Source organism: Rhododendron vialii, chromosome 7a (genome assembly GCF_030253575.1).
Source record: "Rhododendron vialii isolate Sample 1 chromosome 7a, ASM3025357v1".
In the NCBI taxonomy this organism is placed as follows: Eukaryota; Viridiplantae; Streptophyta; class Magnoliopsida; order Ericales; family Ericaceae; genus Rhododendron; species Rhododendron vialii.
The window spans coordinates 15,884,939-15,906,175 of NC_080563.1; the positions used below are offsets into that span (position 1 = coordinate 15,884,939).

Below are 21,237 nucleotides of genomic sequence, written 5' to 3' on the forward strand. Positions count from 1 at the left end.
TGAAATGTCTATAGTGGACTTGTCACTAAATCGGCAAAATTAAATTTTATTAAAGAGGTTAGGTGAAAGGAGTTTCAACCAAAAGTTAAAAATATAGCCAAGAGGGACAAAGCCCTGAACACTTGAGGGCTAAAAAGGCCCAAATAGAACATTAAAGCACACTCTTAACGGCCTGATAAGCCCAAATATTACAATTAAGTACATACCCAAAGAATACCCTAAACCATGGCCACCACAAGCCAAACCATGCCGGAGATCACAAACCTTAATGCAACCCAAAAAACTGGATGCAGACACTCAACCAAAGCCGTTTGGGGTGGGGCGGGTCAATTACCATCCCTACGGATCATAAAATTAAGCACGGATCCAACAATTCTCGATCCCATGCTGGGGCTAGCTCAATTGGCTAAGACTCTTACATCTTACTAAAAGGTCAGAGTTCGAGTCTTCCCATAGAATAATGCTATTTGTTGTTGCTCTCATATCACATCAATTCGAGAACACTTCAAAGATGTCCTTCCTACCCATGAGTCTCAACTTTGCCTACTGAAGGGATGAGCATCATGTGAATTCTACTTGAGAGTAGGGCCAGCCCCGGGGTGAGCCTAGCGAGCCCATGGGCTTGGGCAACCCACCGGGGCCAGGGCAACCAAAAAAAAAAATTCTATATAAATGTATATATTTATATTTTGACTTCAACATTACTCATAATGTTTTTGGTTTGTTGGTCAGCAGCGAATACATAAACTCCCTCGCCCAGGTTCAATTCTTGTACCTGGTATTTAGGATTTTTACTTTTTTGCTCAGGCCGAAATGGGTAAAAATCGAGAAATTATTCGATGCCCCAAGGGCAATGACAGGTGTTGCCTTTCCACCTTGGTTTTTTTTTTTTTTTTTATCTGCAGGTGCCTCCCACTTAAATATCTACTGACACGCGTTTTCTTCTCCCCTGTCCCACTAGACACAGCCTTTTCTCTAAAATTAAGTATTTCAAATTTCAATCCGTTTAAATGGGTGAGAAGATTTTATTTTTTTATCATTTAATTCTAAAGGGTCATAATTAAATTTTGACTATAGGACTCTCGTTGATTAACTCTAAGAAAGTCGTAGAATCAAATATCTCTTAGGACTAACCAACGAGAGCCCTAGAGTCAAATTTAATTATGACTCTTTAGAATTAAATGATCAGATAAATAAAATCTTCTCACCCATTCAAACGGATTGAAATTTGGAACACTTAATTTTTCAACCTTCAGTTTATATATTAAAAAATATGGTTAAAAAATTAAGTGCTTCAAATTTCAATCCGTTTGAATGGGTGAGAAGATTTTATTTATCTAATCATTTAATTATAAAGGGTCATAATTAAATTTTGACTATAGGATTCTCATTGATTAACCCTAAGAAAGTCGTAAAATCAAATATCTCTTAGGACTAACCAACGAGAGCCATAGAGTCAAAATTTAATTATGACCCTTTATAATTAAATGATCAGATAAATAAAATCTTCTCACCCATTCAAACGGATTGAAATTTGAAGCACTTAATTTTTTAACCATATTTTTTAATATATAAACTGAAGGTTGAAAAATTAAGTGTTCCAAATTTCAATCTGTTTGAATGGGTGAGAAGATTTTATTTATCTGATCATTTAATTCTAAAGGGTCATAATTAAATTTTGACTCTAGGGCTCTCGTTGGTTAGCCCTAAGAGATATTTGATTCTACGACTTTCTTAGAGTTAATCAACGAGAGTCCTATAGTCAAAATTTAATTATGACCTTTTAGAATTAAATGATAAAAAAATAAAATCTTCTCACCCATTTAAACGGATTGAAATTTGAAATACTTAATTTTAGAGAAAAGGCTATGTCTAGTGGGACAGGAAAGAAGAAAACGCGTGTCAGTAGATATTTAAGTGGAAAGCACCTGTGGATAAAAAAAAAAACAAAAGTGGGAGGCAACACCTGCCATTGCCCTCGGGGCATCGAATAATTTCTCGTAAAAATCACTCACTAACAGTCTGACACCCCTTGGGATCCAAAAAAAAAAAAACAGACACCCCTTGAGATTCCCTAATGTATAGATTCCCCAACTCAGCTGGTTTGGGAAATGATTTTTCTGAAGGTTTTAATTTGGTTCCTCATTACTAGCCATTACACTTACGGACTCAGATCCTCTCCTCATTACTCTCTCTCAATATCTTCCAAATATTTCAACTTTAGGATGACACCTCATTAATGAAGCCATCCAACGGTTGCAAACATTTCTAGTGCAACGGCATCGTTTTCCTGAGAATGGCAACATGACTGGGAACACTTCATCCGTTTCCATTTTTAAAAGTTAACCCAAATCTCAACTCTCTCTCTCTCTCTCTCTCTCTCTGATTCATCGATGGAAAATTCAGCCGGCAGTTCGATGAAGAAGATGATCGGCCGATCCATAATCAAAGCCCCGCTAATTGTGTCCATTCTGAAGGAGTATTGTCTGAGTATTTTCCTTTTTGTTTCCTCTGATAAGTTCTTACCTGTGTCAAAGAAAACCCTAATTCTCTCTCTCTGACTAGAAATTGCAGAAGCAAAGTATTACATCAGGAAATGATACAAAACAACAATTTTCTTGAGTAGTTCATATCAATTATTGATCATTATTGATTCATGTAACAATAATTTTGCCTTCAATTTCTTCAAGTAAACAGAGTGCAAAATCCTTTCTACTAGTCTACTCCTATCGTTTTTTCATTTTCGATTTCAAAGGCTGGCTTAGTGTTTCCAAAAAAATCCCCCCACATTTGGAGTCTCAAAACGTCAAACAACCCCATAAAATACAGGGGTAGAAACTAGAGCATTCAAAGTGTTTTGAATGTCTACAGTAATCAAATGCCATTAAACTTGAAAGCTCTCTCTTTGTATCTCTCTAAAAACAATTTCTTTTAAATCCCAAAAGAGTAGTTGGGTTTGGGGAGGTGGTATGAACAATGTTTATTGAGATCGGGGGTGTGCAATAGGTTGGCCCTGCCGCCATGGTGGTGGAGAGAGAGAGTGACTGTAATTGACTCAAAAAGCAAATAAGGGAAACAAAAGAAACGGAGCACCCACCCCGTTAGTTGTTGTTTTCCTCAAAAAGCTAATAGCCCTCTTGAAAAGTTGGGAATGGCAACGTGGCTAACTTTTTACCGTTGGATGACCTCATTAATGAGGTGTCATCCTCAGGTTAAAATGTTTGGAAGATATTGAGAGAGAGAAATGAGGAGAGGATCTGAGTCCTACACTTACACCCCATTTGACTTCTTTGAACCAAACTACCCCTTATGAATGTTATTTTTTTGAACAGCACCTATTATGAACGTTGAAAGCATATCATTGGTTCTACGGCTCTTTTATGTTTTTTATATGAGAGCTTTAAAGTCAAAAATTAATAATAATTTTTTAGGATAAAATGATTAAGAAAATATGATCTCAGCATCGGTTCAAACGGATTAATAATTGGAACATTTAAATTTTTTTAGAGTGTTTATTGATTAAAACATATAGCAATTTTTTTAAATTTATTAAAATTTGAATATAATACACATGGTGACAGAAATTTTTAGAGTGTTCATATGATCTTTTGATTTTTGAATAACAATTTGAGTTCCTAATGCTCTGTTTTATGGGTTTCTATTTCTCCAAATTATTCATCATGCTAAGACTAAAAAATTAATCAAGTGGTAAATTTGTTACAGAACAGGAGTGAGATGGTGGAAATGGTGGTCGGTAGCGTCGGCGGTGCTCGATGGCAATGGACAATCCAAACGTCAGGGTCGACAATGCTTGAGAGTCACCTTTGAAGTTGCTACGGTTGGAGAATTCTTTTTTGGGAATACTTTTGGACTCTGTTAGGGATTAAATTGGTTATTCTGCTCTGTAATTTTGGTTCTGTGTGTACTTTCAGTTGGCTCCAGGTCAACACTTTTCTTCCTTTTCTTGTCTCTCTCGGGTCTCGGATTGGCATTGGATTGTCTTATTGCTTACGTGCTAACCTAGTTGGAATGTTAGCAATAGGTTGTGATACCGTTTTTCGTGTTCCCTTTAGTCTTTGTAATACTTATACAAAGATTAATAGTAAAATTTCTTTACCGTTCAAAAAAAAAAAAAAGATCTCTCTTAGCGGTTGAAAAAAAAATCCAAGGTTCAAATGGTAACATTCAGTATATAAAATTAGAGTTCCAACTTTTGCAAGTCAAAGGAATAAAACTATTCCATAAAGATTTTACATTTCCCGAATTTTAGGTGCCACGTGTCTCTTGCATGCCTCTCTTTAAGAAAAATAGCTTTAGTACAGATTTTTTAGTCCATAACTATAAGGCTATCTCCAATGGTATAATAAAAAATGAATAATCACATCATCTTTTGATTGTTCGTTTAAGAGATTGTTAAAGGTTAGCCATATAGAGATCCACAATAATATAATTAAAATTGGATAATCAAAACTTGCTACATCACTTTTTCAAATTACAAAAAACTAAAAGCTTTGAACATAGAAAATAGATTTTCTAAAAATAGTTTTGAAACTAATAAAAATTATTTATTAAAAATAGAAAAATAGTTTATCAATTTTTTTAGAAAAAAATAAATTTTATGTAACTATAGATTTTGAAAAAATAGTTTTTATACAAGAAAAGGTTTTAAAACAAACAGTTTTCAAATAAAGAACAGTTTTTTTTTTTTGTATAAAAATTCTTGAGAGAGAGAGAGAGAGAGAGAGAGAGAGAGAGAGAGAGAGAGAGAGAGAGAGAGAGAGAGAGAGAGAAGATTTTTGTGTAATAATGAGAGTATTTGATTGAGAATATGTGGGGTTCACTAAAATGCTGGAGTATGTTGTAATGAGTTTTTGAGAAATTTTTGATAAGAGTAATGATTGGAAGTAGGGGTAATGAGTGGAAAGATATATAGAGAGAAATGAGAATAATGATTGAAAATAAGGGTAATGAGTGGAGAGTAATGATTGAAAGTAGTGGTAATGAGTATTTTTTGAGTTGGAATTTTTTTTTCCGAAAAGGGATCCAAATACATGCAGCAATTAAATGTTATTAGCCAAAATTGCTAGTTTTGGTTAGCCAAAATCCAAAATCTAATTATTTCTAAGGATGTTGCTAAGTTTGATTATACTATTGTGATCTATATTTTACAAAATTTGAACGAATGTAATTGATGGATGTTGGATCAATTTGATGTTTCAATATCAATCCTCCAACCTGCCATGAAGGACAATTATGAGAGAATTTTTTTGCAAAACCGCTGTGTAATGTAATATAGACATAGATATAGATTATTATACCAATTAATTATCTTTAATTTGTCTATTTTGTAGAAAAGATTTAATGTTCATTATCTTCAAATAACAACCATGAACATAACTTTTTTGTATTTTCTATTAACTGGATTAATGTGTGTTCCACATAAAATAAGAAATAAGATAATTAATTTACTTAAGAAGGTAGGAGGCTTAATTATAGTATGTAATACGAAGAAAGATGGAGAAAAAGCATTAGATGAGCAAATCGACATCAGATGAACAATGAAGGTAATGAGCAATGAAGGTAATTAATATAATCAAAATAATGAGCAAATCCATATCAGATGAACAAAGAAGGTAATTAATATAATCAAAATAATACAGTAGTAATTAAGATTTTACCCAACAGTACTTTTGTTGTTGTTGTTGTTGGTAAGTGAATTTTACCATATACTTACAACAATGGGGTTTGAACCTTGTATTTTTATTTGTTTATAAATATGTAAGTGTTTTGGGGTTGATGAACGTACTATCAAAACCAATACAGATTGATTTTGGATGCTTGATTCAGTTGGAAAGATGACTAAACCTTTCTCAGCTTGTTGTATTCTGCTTATCCTCCTCATTGCAGCATCAGGTAAATTTTCTTCTTCTTCTTTTTTGATATTGTCAGGTAAATTTTCTTTGATAATCAAGAAAGTGAAGAAACAAAACATGAAAAGTTAATTTCTTTTTATTTCTACTTTACAATATAACAGAAATGTTAGGCTCTCTTCTATAAGCTAGCGATCGAACAAGTGCTCGAAGACAATAACAAAGGAGTAATTTTTCACCTTTTCATTTTTGAATTTTCTAAAATGGCTTTCCATTCCAAGAAAGTCAATGGGACAAAGTCTTAAAAAAAATAAAAAATTTGCCATTTCATTTAGTGAAGATAACCCAATTTTTTTTGGAAGGGTATTTAAAAAGTTTTCTTCAAGGTTTAATTCTACCGCATGCATGGGCAAACAATTTGGGGGCTAACAGAGATTAATTATGTATCGGCAAAGATGTTCGCGCAGTTTTTTTTTTCTTCATATATATCCTCACCTTAATTTTTTGGTATTTATGAATGCAAATTTATAAGGGAATGACTTCGGTACGTGTCTCCGGTCATTTTGGGGACACTGCAACTTTTGATATAACAAAACCATTATGAGCATAACCAAAATCCATTACAAGCATAACAAAAGTATAACAAGGCATAACTTGTTTGTTATGCCTTGATTTTTTGGATATTTTTTGGTTATGCCTTTGGTTTTTTGGATATTTTTTAGTTATGCCTTGTTTGGGTTTTGTTATGCTTGTAATGGGTTTTTAGTTATGCTTATAATGGTGAAGTTATGCCAAAAATTACGGTGTCTCCAAAATGACCGGGGACACCATAGCATTATCCAATTTATAATATTATTGTTTATATGATCACTTTGTATGGTAATACTATTAATTTAGATAAATAATAAAAAAGAAAAAAAGAAGAAGTTTAAATGATAAAAAAGAGAATATATGTGAAAATCAAATGATAAAAAAGAAGTTCAATACCTCGTCCAAGTCCTAGGAATTAATACATGATATCCTCTCCTTATCCGGCCAGCTAACACAAGATCGATCGTTATAACAATAAATTCTTTAAACTGCCGGTGTAAACATTTGTTTCCTCCAAATCAATTGCATTGCGATAAGTGTCAAAATAGTGGTCCCAATTAATAAAATATGGCGACGTGGCGCAATGCAATTGATTTGGAGGAAACAAATGTTTACATCGGCGGTATAAAGAATTTATTCTCTAATTATTTACGTACATACGTACGTATGTATAATGTGTTATGGTTTGCACGTACAGTGAGTACAATACCAAAGGTGGAAGGAGCAAAAGGAAGAGGGTTTTTTTGCTACGAAAATCTGTTTATATGCCAAGATAGAGATGACCCCAATTGCCTCAAAAGTTGCATAGCAAGACATCGAGGGCCTTCGGACCGTCCCTTGGGTTTTTGTGAGCTTTATTCCTTAAATTGCTTTTGCCTTTGGGAATGCGATGAGTCAGCAACATGCCGCAAATCGATCTTGAGCGATCATCCATGATTCAATTCTCCCAATAAAAATAATAGTAATGCTACCCTCCATAAGGCTAGCTAATAGCTTTCCTCCAACAAGCCTAGCTAGGTCAACAGTTGGGTAGTATAGGAGGAGGAGGAGTAAAGTAAACTCTACTCTGTTTTTGAGTTCTAATTTTATGTTATCAACAGTTGGGTATTTCATGCTTCAATTTAATTATGTATCCACAGTTCATTAGTTTACCAAGTACTGATCCGTGCGTACTTACTTGGAAGTGTCTCAATCGATCTCTTAATTTCTTCTAATCAAACGCCGTGTAACTCTCTTTCTTCAGTGACGGCATTGTTTACTCAGTACTTTGGATTTCCGGAGTATATTCTCTCTCCTCACACAACATGTGGCCCCGCGTGGGTCCCACATGTTTTTTTTTTGCTCAGCAAAATTTTTTTATTAATCTTAGAAAAAATACAAAGATTAAAAGGACAAAGGCATTTGAAAGAAAAATTGCTAACTTAAGACTACCTAAGACCCAAAACATTGGCAAGAGACCAACAAAAAAGGCCAAGCTCAAACCCTAAAAACACCCTAAATAGCCACCTAAACCTAAAAACAGTCACCAAACAAAGGGGACATTAATAGCCACAGCCACCACACACAGAAGAAACAGAAAAAAGACTACCTGAAAATAGCCACCCAGCCTCTACAGCAAAAAGGAAGACGGAGCACCATAAAAATTAACAACAAAACAACCTCAGCAAAACAAGCGAAGAAGCAGCCGAAAACAAGCGTGGGCCCCACATGTTATGTGAAGGAGGGAGTATTCACTGAGAGTATTGAAATAATTTTCCATCCATGTTCATTAGGGGCGGTTCCGAGGGGAAGCAAAGGGGGACTCGAATACAAATTTTTATGTTAATTAGAATTTTTTTTTTTTATGAGATTAGCCCATGCAAGTCCTTTGAGTGAAAAAAAAAATCTTAAAATTTCTATACGCCCGTGGGGTAAAAATTCTCAAAAGTTCAGCTTATGAATCTTTTTTAGGGTGCATCTACAAAATTAAACGGAGGCTGTGCACATGCACATAATATCGTCTTTTTTTCAGATCTCGCAAGTAGCAATATATAGTTATGAAACGTATTTTTTAAAATATCAATATAAAAATATAGGTGATTCAAGCCACTGCTAGATACAAATCTTGCATCCTCTACTGAATTGTTCATACAAGGTTGGCAAAATATTTGGTCGTCACATTTGTAACGGTGCAATAATATGTTGTCACTTGCAGAGTAGCAATTCAATGCTCTGAAGGCTAGGGAGTGAAGTGAAGCATGTGTTTCGGGAAGCAAATTTTTGCATTGATGCGCTTGCTAGTCTTTCTGGTTATCATCTTAGGAGTTGTTTGATAACTTAAATTCAGCACTTAAAAGTAAATCAATTAAGTAATAAGTGATTCAGTAGGTTTGATAACGACATTTTACATTACTTAACAAATTAAGTGCTACTTAAAATGTAGGTTTTTTTTTTCAAAAGATTATATTGATGAATGCGCAACGGCACTTACAAAACAAAGATCATTAGAAAAAATTTGGATAAAGCCAACCTAATCGTCTAACAAATACAAAACGAGTAAATCACAAGGTAATCGATGTCTTTCATCCTAACCCAGACATGACCTGACACAATAGCGACACTCTTAAACTACCAAATATCTAATTAGGAGTCTCAAACAAGAAAAGATGCAAAGTTAAGGACATAAGACACCAAATACCCAAACAATTAGATGCACTTCAACCAATGATGAATGCATTAATGAACTCCTAAGAATTATAGATTTGCCAAGCCGCCACGAGTTGGTCCACCAAAAACATCATATAGGGATAGAATGCTGAAGCGTAAATATCGTTGTGAAACAACCTTGATTGAGAGAGCCCGATCTGTAGACAAAATTCGTCTAAAGATGAAACTAACAACTCTTGTAAAAACGAGAGACAAAACTCCTATAGATCAGACGACAAGTTGTTGATCTGGAGAGACGGAAGAAAAGAAGAAAAAAAATAAAGAAAATGAGTCAAAATAATGCCATGGCCTTCTCCTCTCACTGCCGCACACGAGTATGGAACCCACGGGGGAGAGGAACAGAGAAGAAGAGTTGTGGTGGCTAGGGTTGAGAGAGAGAGGGAGAGAGAGAGAGAGAGAGAGAGAGAGAGAGAGAGAGAGAGAGAGAGAGAGAGAGAGAGAGAGAGAGAGAGAGAGAGAGGGTCGGTTGAGGATGAGTTTTTTGGAGGGAGTAGCTTACTTAAAATGTAGGCTAAAAACTTTTAAAAAATTATTAAGTAACTTTGAGTTACTTAATTCTGACTGAATTCTTATGTACTTGCATTCAACTACCATACCGCCACAACCACCACCACCACAATGCCACCATTGCACAATTATCACTCCACCGACATCACTCACTGACACCATTATACCATTATCACTCTACCGCCACTACAACCATTATACCACCCCCGCCACTACTCCAACACCACCACCTCTACTCCAACACCACCACCATCACTCACTGCCACCATTATACCACCATCACTCCACCGCCACCATTACTCCAACACCAGCACCACCACTTCCACTCCACCACCACCCTCACTCCATCACTACCACCACCACAACAATCACCACTCCATCATTACTATAAATACATTGTGACCATTAGTAAATTAGGAGAGGATCGAAACTAAAATTAATTCATCATTTTTTTAAGGGAGAATTTTTGGGAGGCCCACTATAACACTTTCCTAACCCCTCTAGTCCACCTCTTTAAGTTTCTAATCCCTCTAGTCCACTAGCCTTATAATACAATTCATATGACGAAAATACCCATCCTACATAACCACTCATAAAAGAGAGAAACCCTACAAATATTTCTAGATCCGGACTCTCTCCCTCTCTCCCTAATTACTCATTGCCGCCGTTGGTGCACTCCTCCTCTGCCTCGCTTGCTCGGCGCCGCCCTTCGTCGCCGTCATGGTCGAGTTCTTGCCCTCCATTACCGTTGTCGACACCTTCATCATCCACCTCACCATCGCCGACGACCTTCCCCGCCACTCTAGATCAATTTTTTAATTTTTTTAATTCAGTACTTAATATGTTTATCAAACAGCTTTTCACTTTAAAAAATTCAGCATTCAGCTTTCAGTATTTAATTTTTCTGCTTTCAGTTTCAATTTTATCAAACAGCCCAATCTTCTTATTTTTAATTCTATGCCTAACTGCCTAGAGCAGCATGTGTACGCGGATTCGATAGGGACTTTCTTCCCTAGAACTCGGTTTGTAACAGTTTAATTTTATCTATGCTATGCAGTACATACGTTTTTCTACCAAAAAAGAAAGAAAGGTATGTATGTGCCCAATCACTCGCCATGAGTGTTCATTCAATGCTCTTGGATTATCGTGCGCCATATACTTACGAGGTATCCCAACAAAGAGAAAAACTTTTATTCACGGAGTAGCCCGTGGATAAGTTTTACGGAGCTCAATTGTGCGCGTTCAAAAGTATTTTTGCAGTTCGGATTAAAAACAAACAATTATCGGTCAAAGTTTAAAAACATATCTCAACTACTAATTGCCGAAATGAACGATTGTGATTACGTGGCTCCGTGAATAACTTATTCTCCCCAACAAATTACGCAGTACATGATAAGTTTTTTGTGGGTGAGTCATGAATACATTCTGTTGTTGGCATTGAGTAGGGATGCAAACGAACAGAGCTGCTGGCGAGCGACTCAAAGCTCGACTCGGTAACAACTCGACTTGCCTTGACTCGCGACCTTAACAAACAAGTTTGAGCTAATGTTTTCAGCTCGTTTAATTAACGAGCCGAGCTTGAGCCAGTCGGAACTCGGCTTGCGAGGTAACGTTAAAATATAGTATGATTTTTATTTTTATATATTACGTCCATTACATTTGTATTCCCAAGAAATGATTAAAAAAATAAGATCTTCGCATCGGTTTAAACGGATTGATAATTTGAACACTTAATTTTTTTTAAATGTTTATTGTTTAAAAAATATAGAAAATTTTTTAATTTTTTTAAAATTTGAATATAATACACACGGTGACAGAAATTTTTAGAGTGTTCATCTGATCTTTTGATTTTTGAATAACAATTTGAGTTCCTAATGCTCTGTTTATGGATTTCTGTTTCTCCAAATTATTCATCATACTAAGACTGGCAAATTAATCAAGTGGTAAATTTGTTAGAGAACAGAAATGAGAGATTTGAAAGTGGGTTTGAAGAGAGAGAAGGGGGGAATTTGAAAGTGGGTTGGGGGGGGGGGGGGGGGGGGGGGGGGGGGGCGTGGCGGAAGCAGTAGCAAAAATCATGTGGTGACGGAAATGGTGGTTGGCAGGGTCGGCGGTGCTCTATGGCGATGGGTAATTAAGCTTGAGGTTGGGCTTGGGCAACCCAAACGTCAGGGCTAACAATGCTTGAGAGTCACCTTTGAAGTTGCTACTGTTGGAGAATTTTTTTTGAGAAATACTTTTGGACTCGGTTAGGGATTAAATTGGTTATTTTGCTCTGTAATTTAGGTTCCGCGCGCACTTTCAGTTGGCTCCTGGCCAACTCTTTTCTTCCTTTTCTTGTCTTTCTTGTGTCTCGGATTGGCATATGATTGTCTCATTGCTTATGTGCCAATCTAGTTGGGATGTTTGCAATAGGTTGTGATACCGTTTTCTGTGTTCCCTTTAGTCTTTGTAATACTTATTCAAAGATTAATAGTAAAAAAATTTTGCCGCTCAAAAGAAAAGATGATCTCTCTTATCAGTTGAAAACAAAATCCAAGGTTCTAATGGTAACATTCAGTATATAAAATTAGAGTTTCAACTTTTGCAAGTCAAAGGAATAAAACTATTCCATAAAAATTTTTAAATTTCCCAAAATTTAGCTGCCACGTGTCTCTTGCATGCCTCTCTTTTAAGAAAAATAGTTTTAGTACAGATTGATTAGTCCATAAGGCTATCTCTAAGAGCATCAGCAATAAAATAAAAAAATGTGAATAATCAAAACATGCTACATCAGATTTTGATTATTTATTTAGAGGTTATTAAAATTAGCAATGTCAAATCCCACATTGGTTATTTTTTGCCTATAATCAAAACCAATGGGCCCTCCAAACTTTTTTCCTTCATTTCATGCATATTTTTTGAAAAAATAATTTTTTGAAGGAAAAAAAAAACAGTTTATGTTATAAATAGTTAAAAAAAAGTTTTTCGAAACAAAGAACAGTTTTTCAAAAAACACACTTTATTCACTTAAAAACTGTAAATACAATTTTGAGAAATTTTGAAGGAATTATATTTACACAAATAGTTTTGAAATTTTAAAAACTATAAATACAATTTTTTAAAAACAGATTTTGTGTAGAAAACAGTTTTCTATAAAAGAGTTTTGAAATTTCAAAAACAGATTTTTGAAAAACACACTTTATTTACTTATGGTCATTTAATTTTTGAAAAAAAAATGTTTTTTGTAAAAAAATAAGTTTCTGAAAAAAATAGAAAAAAAATCTGAAAGTTACAATTTTTTAAAATTATTTTTTGAAAACATTGTTGAGAGAGAGAGAGAGAGAGAGAGAGAGAGAGAGAGAGAGAGAGAGAGAGAGAGAGAGAGAGAGAGAGAGGGAGAGAGAGAGAGAGAGAGAGAGAGAGAGAGAGAGAGAATGTTTTTGTGTAATGTTGGTGTACTTGATTGAGAGATAAAATTTGGTTATTGACAAAATATTGCTATCTTTGATTATTGAAGAGCCAAAATTTGATGAGTTGTTAAGAGATTGCTAGGTTTGGTCATTCCAATGTAAGCACTTTTTTGATCCAATATTGTTAACTTTAATAATTTTTTGTTTTGCTTATTTCACTGTGGATGTTCTAATAACATAGTAAAAAATGAATAATCAAAAGTTTTCACATCAGCTTTTGATTATTTATTTAAAAGAATGCTAAAATTAGCAATATAGAAGTCCAAACCAAACCAAACCGAACTTTACGTCTCAATCATTTGGGGTCGGCTACATAAATTCGTTTCCTCCATTGGACTCTGTTAAGTACCCACTTGTTCACACAGACCCATTATACTCATATCTTTGCGCACTACAACATTTAATGTCAATTTAGGTCTACCCCTCTCCGTAACATTGCTACCTAAAGCTATCAGATTCGCTCTCGTAACTACTGCATCTTCTGGTCTACGGTAGATATGCCCAAACCACCTTAGCCTATTTTTCCTTAACTTCTCCTCTATAGGTGCTACATCTACCATCTCACGAACTGTTTCATTTCTAATTTTGTCTCGTCTAGTCTTACCACACATCCACATCAATATTCTCATTTCTGCTACACTCATTTTGCTCACATGTTTTTTAATAAGCCACCATTCTGTCCCATAAAGCATCGTTGATCTTATGGCAGTTCCATAGAATTTTTCCTTCAATTTTGTAGGTACCCTCTTGTCACATAGTACACCAGTAGCGCTTCTCCACTTGAGCCACCCCACTTGCATCCTATGGGTCACATCATCAGCAATCTCTCCATCTCTACTAATAATTGATTCTAAATACCTAAAATGATCACTCTTTGGTATCTCATGGTCTTGGATCATCACTCTTTCTTCATGCACACTACTGGTACCACTAAACTTGCACACCATATACTTAGTTTTACTCCTACTTATCCGAAAATCCTTTGACTCTAATGCTTCTCTCCAAATTTTTAGTTTCGTATTAACGCCTCTAGCGGTTTCATCTACGAGGACAATGTCATCTGCAAATATCATACACCATGGAATATCCTTTTGAAATTGTCTAGTCAATTTATCCATAACTAAGGCAAAGAGGTATGGGCTCAGGGCTGACCCTTGATGCAATCCTACGGTGATAGGAAATTTACTCGTTTCCCCTACTGGTGATCTAATGGTAGTGATGGTACCTTCATACATGTCCCTAATTACCTCGATATACCCTTTGGTCACTCATTTTCTCTCCAGAACCCATCATATGATGTCCCTAGGCACCCTATCATAAGCCTTTTCTAAATCTACGAAAATCATATGGAGATCTTTCTTCTTTGCTCTGTATTTTTCTACCAATCTCCTTAATAGGTAGATAGCTTCCATGGTTGATCTTCCTAGCATGAACCCAAATTGTTTCTCTAACACCGTAGTCACCATCCTCAAGCGATGCTCAATAACTATTTCCCACAATTTCATCGTATGACTCATCAATTTAATACCTCTACAGTTGTTGCAGCTTTGAATATCCCCTTTATTCTTATAGATAGGTACTAAGGTGCTTCTTCTCCATTCGTCGGGCATCTTCCTAGTCATAATAATCTTACTGAACAACTCGTTAACCAAGTCATCCCTAAGTCACCTAGACTTTTCCACACTTCAATAGGGATACCATCTGGTCCTAGGGCCTTACCCGGTTTCATCATTTTCAAAGTTTTAACCACTTCGAACTTTTGTATTCTTCGATAAAACTCATATTCTATGTTCTCGCCAGGTACATACACTTCCTTCCCACCAAAGCCTCCTTCATGTTTCTCGTTTAACAACTTATCGAAATACGACTTCCATCTATTCTTGATCGCCTCGTCTTTCACCAACACCATCGAATCAATATCTTTTACACACTTAACTTGAGAAACGTCTCTCACTTTCCTTTCCTGTAGCTTAACAAGTTTATAAATAATCTTTTCTTCATCTTCACTATCGAGTCTAGCGTAGAAATTCTTATAGGCTTTCAACTTAGCATCCCTAACGGCTTTCTTAGCTTCCTTGCTAGCTTGCTTATAGCCCTGAAATTTTTTCACATTCCGGTCATTTTGCCACTTTTTAAAACACTCCTTCTTTGCTTTTACCATGATTTGAATCTCGTCATTCCACCACCATGTCTCTTTAGAAATTGGACATTTTCCCTTTGACTCGCCAATAACTTCTTTTGATATTCTTCTAATACCGTCAGCTATCGTATTCCACATATTGTCACTATCGCCTTCCAATCCCTACCGTACTTCTTGAGACATTCTTTCCTTGAATATCTCTAGTTTCTCCCCTCTTAGGCCCCACCATTTAGTTCATGGGCATCTAGTTTTCTTTCTCCTTCTATTATTCCCCTTGAGACAAATATCTAACACCAAAAGTCAATGTCAAGCGTTCTGCCCCTCGAGCAAGAAAATAGTCGATTTGGCTTTTATTGGCTCCACTCTTAAACGTAATTAAATGCTCATCTCGCTTCCTATAGAGAGTATTCCCAACTATAAGGTCAAAAGCTACTTCGAAATCTAAAATTCTCCTACCACCTTTGTTAAGGTCACCAAATCCAAAGCCACCATGTACCTTCTCATACCCTTACTTATGCACTCCCACATGACCATTGAAATCGCCTTCTATAAATAGCTTCTTCCCAAAAGGTATCCCTTGAACCACGTCATCCATTTGCTCCCAGAATTGCTCTTTAATAAGATCATTCAAGCCTACTTGGGATGCATATGCACTAATAATATTAACTATATTCTCTCCGATTACAAGCTTAACTAAAATAATCTGATCTCCTTTTCTCGTTACCGTAGCTATTGAATCTTTCAGGTGTTTATCTACTACGATACCTACCCCATTTCTATGTCTATCCTTACCCGTATAGTAAAACTTATAACCTGTGTCCTCTATCTCCTTAACTTTTTCCTCTACCCACTTAGTCTCCTGAAGGCAAGCTATATTAATCCTCCTCCTAAGCATGGTGTCAACTAGCTCCCTAGTCTTACCCGTTAATGTCCCTATATTCCAAGTTGCTAAACGAATCCTATAGTCCTGGGCTAGCTTCTTTACCCGCGCTCGTCCAAGCACGCGCGAGAACTCTTGCTCACTTATCACCACACCCTGGCGCCAGTGTGGCGCCCCTTGCTCATTTTTCGAAGTACCCGAAGGCAAACACAACGCGTCGCTTAAAGGGAACACCCTAGCATGTCAAAAACTTGTCACATCACTTTTTCAAATTATAAAAAACTAAAAACTGTGAACATAGAAATAGATTTTCTAAAAATACTTTTGAAACTAATAAAAGTTATTTATTAAAATAGAAAATAATTTTTCAAATTTCTTTAGAAAAAAATACATTTTATGTAACTACAGTTTTTGGAAAAATAGTATTTATATAAGAAAAGGTTTTAAAAACAAACTGTTTTTCAAGTAAAGAACAATTTTTTTTGTATAAAATTCTTTTTGAAAAAAAATTAAGAAAATAATTTTTGGGGAAAAATACCTAATTTAAAAAATAGTTTTTAAGTAAATTAAATTAAATTTTTTTTGAAAACATTGTTTGAAGAGAGAGGGAGGGGGGGAAGGAAGAGAAAGAAGATTTTTATGTAATAATAAGAGTATTTGATTGAGAATATGCAAGGTTTACTAAATTTGTTGTGTTTGGATGAGTTTCTGATAAATTTTTTATGAGAGTAATGATTGGAAGTAAGAGTAATGAGTGGAGAGAGATAGAGATAAATGAGAATAATAATTGGAGATAGAAAAAATGAGTGGAGAGTAGTGAATTAAAGTATGAGTAATGAGTATTTTTTTGAGTTGGTATTTTTTATTTCAAAAAGGATCCAAACACACATAATATTATTGGTAAAAGGTGTTAGTTTTGGTTATTTAATGTCCAAAATTTGATTATTTCTAAGAATGTTGCTAAGTTTGATTATACTATTAATTACGAGCTATATTTTGCATAAGCATTATTAATTTTGGAAACTTATTACTTTTGATTTTTCCATTGTGGATAGCCTAAGAATAAGAATGCTTTTATTATAATAACCCTAATTTATGTACTATGATTGTAGACAATCTTATAATTTCTTTACCTAGCACAATCTGATGGATCCATTCCCAATTTTGTGTAATTATAGACAACTGTCATGGATCTTGTTCTGATTTGTTTCAAATTTTGACTGAATGTAATTGATGGACGTTGGATCAATTTGATGCTTCAATATCAACCCTCCAACCTACCATGGAGGAAATTTATGAGAGACATTTTCCAAAAACTCTGTGTAATGTAATAAAGATAGATATAGATATCTTTTGTCTACTTTATAGAAAAGATTTAATGTTCATTATCTTCCAATAACAACCATGAATATACTCAACTTTTTTGTTCTTTCTATTGACTGGACTAATTTGTGTTCCACATAAAATAAGAAAGAAGATAATTAATTTACTTAAGAAGGCATGAGGCTTAATTATTATGTAATACAAAGAAGGTTGGACAAAAAGCATTAGATGAGAGCAAATCCATATCAGATGAACAAAGAAGGTAATTAATATAATCAAAATAATAGTAATTAAGATTTTACCCAACGGTACTTTTTTTTTTTTCGGTAAGCGAATTTTACCATATACTTACAACAATGGGGTTTGAACCTTGTATTTTTATTTGTGTATAAATATGTAAGTGTTTTGGGGTTGATGAACGTACTATCAAAACCAATACAGATTGATTTTGGATGCTTGATTCAGTTGGAAAGATGACTAAACCTTTCTCAGCTCGTTGTATTCTGCTTATCCTCCTCATTGCCGCATCAGGTAAATTTTCTTCTTCTTTTTTTGATATTATCAGGTAAATTTTCTTTGGTAATCAAGAAAGTGAAGAAACAAAACATGAAAAGTTAATTTCTTTTTATTTCTACTTTACAATATAACAGAAACGTTAGGCTCTCTTCTATGAGCTAGCGATCGAACACGTGCTCGAAGACAATAACATAGGAGTAAATTTTCATCTTTTCATTTTTGAATTTTCTAAAATGGCTTTCCATTCCAAGAGAGTCAATGGGACAAAGTCTTTAAAAAAAATTTGCCATTTCATTTCCTGAATATAACCCAAATTAATTTTTGAAGGGTATTTAAAAAGTTAAAAAGTTTCCTTTAAAGATAAATAATAAAAACGAAAAAAGAAGAAGAAGTTTAAATGATAAAAAAGAGAATATATGTGAAAATCAAATGATAAAAAAGAAGTCCAATACCTTGTCCAACTCCTAGGAATGAATACATGATATCCTCTCCTTATCCGGCCGGCTAACACACGATCGATCGTTATAACTTAATTATATATGTACGTACGTATGTATAATGTGTTATGGTTTGCACAGTGAGTACAATAATTATACCAGAGGTGGAAGGAGCCAAAGGAGGAGGGTTTTTTTGCTGCGAAAATCTGTTTAGATGCGGCCCAGCTAGAGATGACCCCAATTGCCTCAAAAATTGCATAGCAAGACATACAGGGCCTTCGGACCGTCCCTTCGGTTTTTGTGAACTTAACAAAAATTGCCTCTGCCTTTGGGAATGCGATGAGGGTGATGCAGAATGCCGCAGATCGATCTTGAGCGATCAACCGTGATTATATCTCCCAATAAAAATAATACTACCCCATAAGGCTAGGCTAGCTAGCTTTCCTGATCCAACAAGCCTAGCTAGCTAGCCAGGTCCTAGGGTAGTATAGGAGGAGGAGTAAAGTAAACTCTACTCTGTTTTTGAGTTCTAATTTAGTAATTTATGTAATCAACAGTTGGGTATTTCATGCTTCAATTTATATATGCATCCACAGTTCATTAGTTTACCAAGTACTCCGTGCTTAATTATTGGGAAGTACTGTCTCAATCGATCTCTTTCATCTAATGTAACTCTCTCTCTCTCTCTCTCTCTCTCTCTCTCTCTCATGACGGCATTGTTTATTCAGTGCTCCAGGGGTATACTATCTCCTCTCACATAACATATGAGTCCCGCGTGGACCCCACATGTTATGTGAAGGGGGGAGTATACACCGGAAGTATTGAAATAATTTTCCATCAATGTTCATCAGGGGCGGTCCCGAGGGGGTGCAAAGGGGGACTCGAATACAAATTTTTATGTTAATTAGATTTTTTTTTAATGAGATTAGCCCATGCAAGTCCTTCAAGTGAAAAAAAAATTCTTAAAATTTCTATACGCCTGTGGGGTAAAAATTCCCAAAAGTTCAGCTTATGAATCTTTTTTAGGGTCATCTACAAAATTAAACAAAGGCTGTGCACATGCACATAATATTGTCTCTTCTTCGGGTCTCGCGATTAGCAATATATAGTTATGAAATGTATTTTTTAAAATATCAATATAAAAATACAGGTGATTCAAGCCACTGCTAGATACAAATCCTGCATCCACCACTGAACTTTTCATACAAGATTGGCAAAATATTTGGTCGTCACATCGTATCGGTGCGATAATATGTTGTCACTTGCAGAGCAGAAATTCAATGCTCCGGAGGCTAGGGAGTGAAGTGAAGCATGCGTTTTGGGAAGCAAATTTTTGTGTTGATGCGCTTGCTAGTCTTTCCGGTTATCAGCTTAGGGGGTTTTTTTTTTTGCCAAAAGTTTAGGTATTGATGATGGTTCGAAGTAGAACATCAAAACACCCATCCATCCCGTAGCAAATGATTGGATAGCCAAAGAGGGGATAGGCTTCCCAAGTGAAAACACCCTCTCCTCCAAAACACTTACTCGCAAGACAATGCGCAACACCATTACCACTACGCCTAACAAAACTCAACACACTTAGAGGTTGAGTAATAAGTGATTCAGTAAGTTTGATAAACATTTTACATTACTTAACAAATTAAGTGTTACTTAAACTGTAGGTTTTTTTTTTTTTCCAAAAGTGAGAAGATTGTATTGATAAACGCCCAGCGGCAATTACAAAACAGAGATCATTACAAAAAATTTGGACAAAGCCAATCTAATCGTCTAACAAATACAAAACTAGTAAATCACAAGACAATCGATATCTTTCATCCTAACTCAGGCATGACCAGATGCAATAGCGACACTCTTTCAAATAGAAGAAGGCTTGATGCTTGCTATGGCAGCAGTTCTTAATTTTGACACAGTAACCGTGCCTAGTGATCTAACTATGATATGGTTCGATATGTGTGAAGCTCCACTGAGTTATTTTTTACATTGTGTCTGTTTCATTTAGGCTATTTTTGCCTTTCGGATTACATTTTGTTCCCCTGTGATCCCTTTTCTAAAATGGTAATGCAACCAGAAAGATGTCGGTTAGTTGAGTATCAGTTTGAGCAGAAGAATAAGAATGCCATCTCTAATGAGATTTTGGAAACAACAATTGATTTCTTTCTAATAGTAATGATTGATTTCGAAACGGATGAAATAGGTTTCTTCCAAATTTGTGGAATGATAACTGAGAATCAGAATCAAATAAAACTGAAAATAAATGAAAACCAAATGTGGCCGGCGATCTTCATTCTAAACGCAATAAAGCAGATATTAAGGGAGTATCTAGGAGTGTTCGGGATCGAGCTAATTATTCTTTAAAGTTTGAATTATGAATTGTAGATTATAAAATTTGAATAATACCTAGAAAGTTAGTTTCTTCTTATTTTTGACTGAACTAGAAAGTTAGTTCACTTTCACATTTTGGAGCTCCAATACATGTTTTAATTTTGTTAGTTAACCATAGCTGAGTGGGTCATACACTAGTAAGCACTAGCAAATGTGTCAAATTTGGTCATCGCACAAACTATCATTATATGGGATTGTCTCATTTAAATTATCCGACAACACTAAGTATTTACAAAAGTGTTTGGATGAAAGTCTAGGGATAGAAATGTTAATTAAGGGTTTGTTTGGAAGTTGTGGAAAGGGATGGAAAATTTTAAAAATTTCCCCACCCTTGTTTGTTTCTTAAAAAAGAAGAGGAAAAATTTTAAATTCTAAAGGATGCTTTGTGGGCTAAAGTAGTATCAAAGAAGTATGCATGGGTTGGGTGAAGAGG

The 21,237-nt window shown here is 35.1% G+C and overlaps 2 protein-coding genes and 1 long non-coding RNA gene across 3 annotated transcripts; 2 read left to right on the plus strand and 1 right to left on the minus strand.

The window, feature by feature from the left end:
- The first annotated feature begins 5,795 nt into the window (after positions 1-5,795).
- LOC131333764 (uncharacterized) lies at positions 5,796-7,695 on the plus strand. The gene is made up of 2 exons (XR_009201899.1): positions 5,796-5,913; positions 7,159-7,695. It is a non-coding gene; the product is annotated as an uncharacterized LOC131333764 (long non-coding RNA).
- Positions 7,696-15,531: 7,836 nt separating this feature from the next.
- On the minus strand, positions 15,532-17,335 carry LOC131332697 (uncharacterized). The gene is made up of 3 exons (XM_058366992.1): positions 17,280-17,335; positions 15,779-16,381; positions 15,532-15,661 (listed from the first exon to the last, which is right to left on the minus strand). Exons 1-3 carry the CDS (start codon positions 17,333-17,335, stop codon positions 15,532-15,534), a joined length of 789 nt encoding a protein of 262 aa, XP_058222975.1.
- Positions 17,336-17,897: 562 nt separating this feature from the next.
- On the plus strand, positions 17,898-18,839 carry LOC131333765 (uncharacterized). Its single transcript, XM_058368495.1, has 2 exons — positions 17,898-18,000; positions 18,564-18,839. The coding sequence occupies exons 1-2, from the start codon at positions 17,922-17,924 to the stop codon at positions 18,809-18,811; spliced, it is 327 nt and encodes a 108-aa protein (XP_058224478.1). The 5' UTR covers positions 17,898-17,921; the 3' UTR covers positions 18,812-18,839.
- The last annotated feature ends 2,398 nt before the right edge of the window (positions 18,840-21,237 follow it).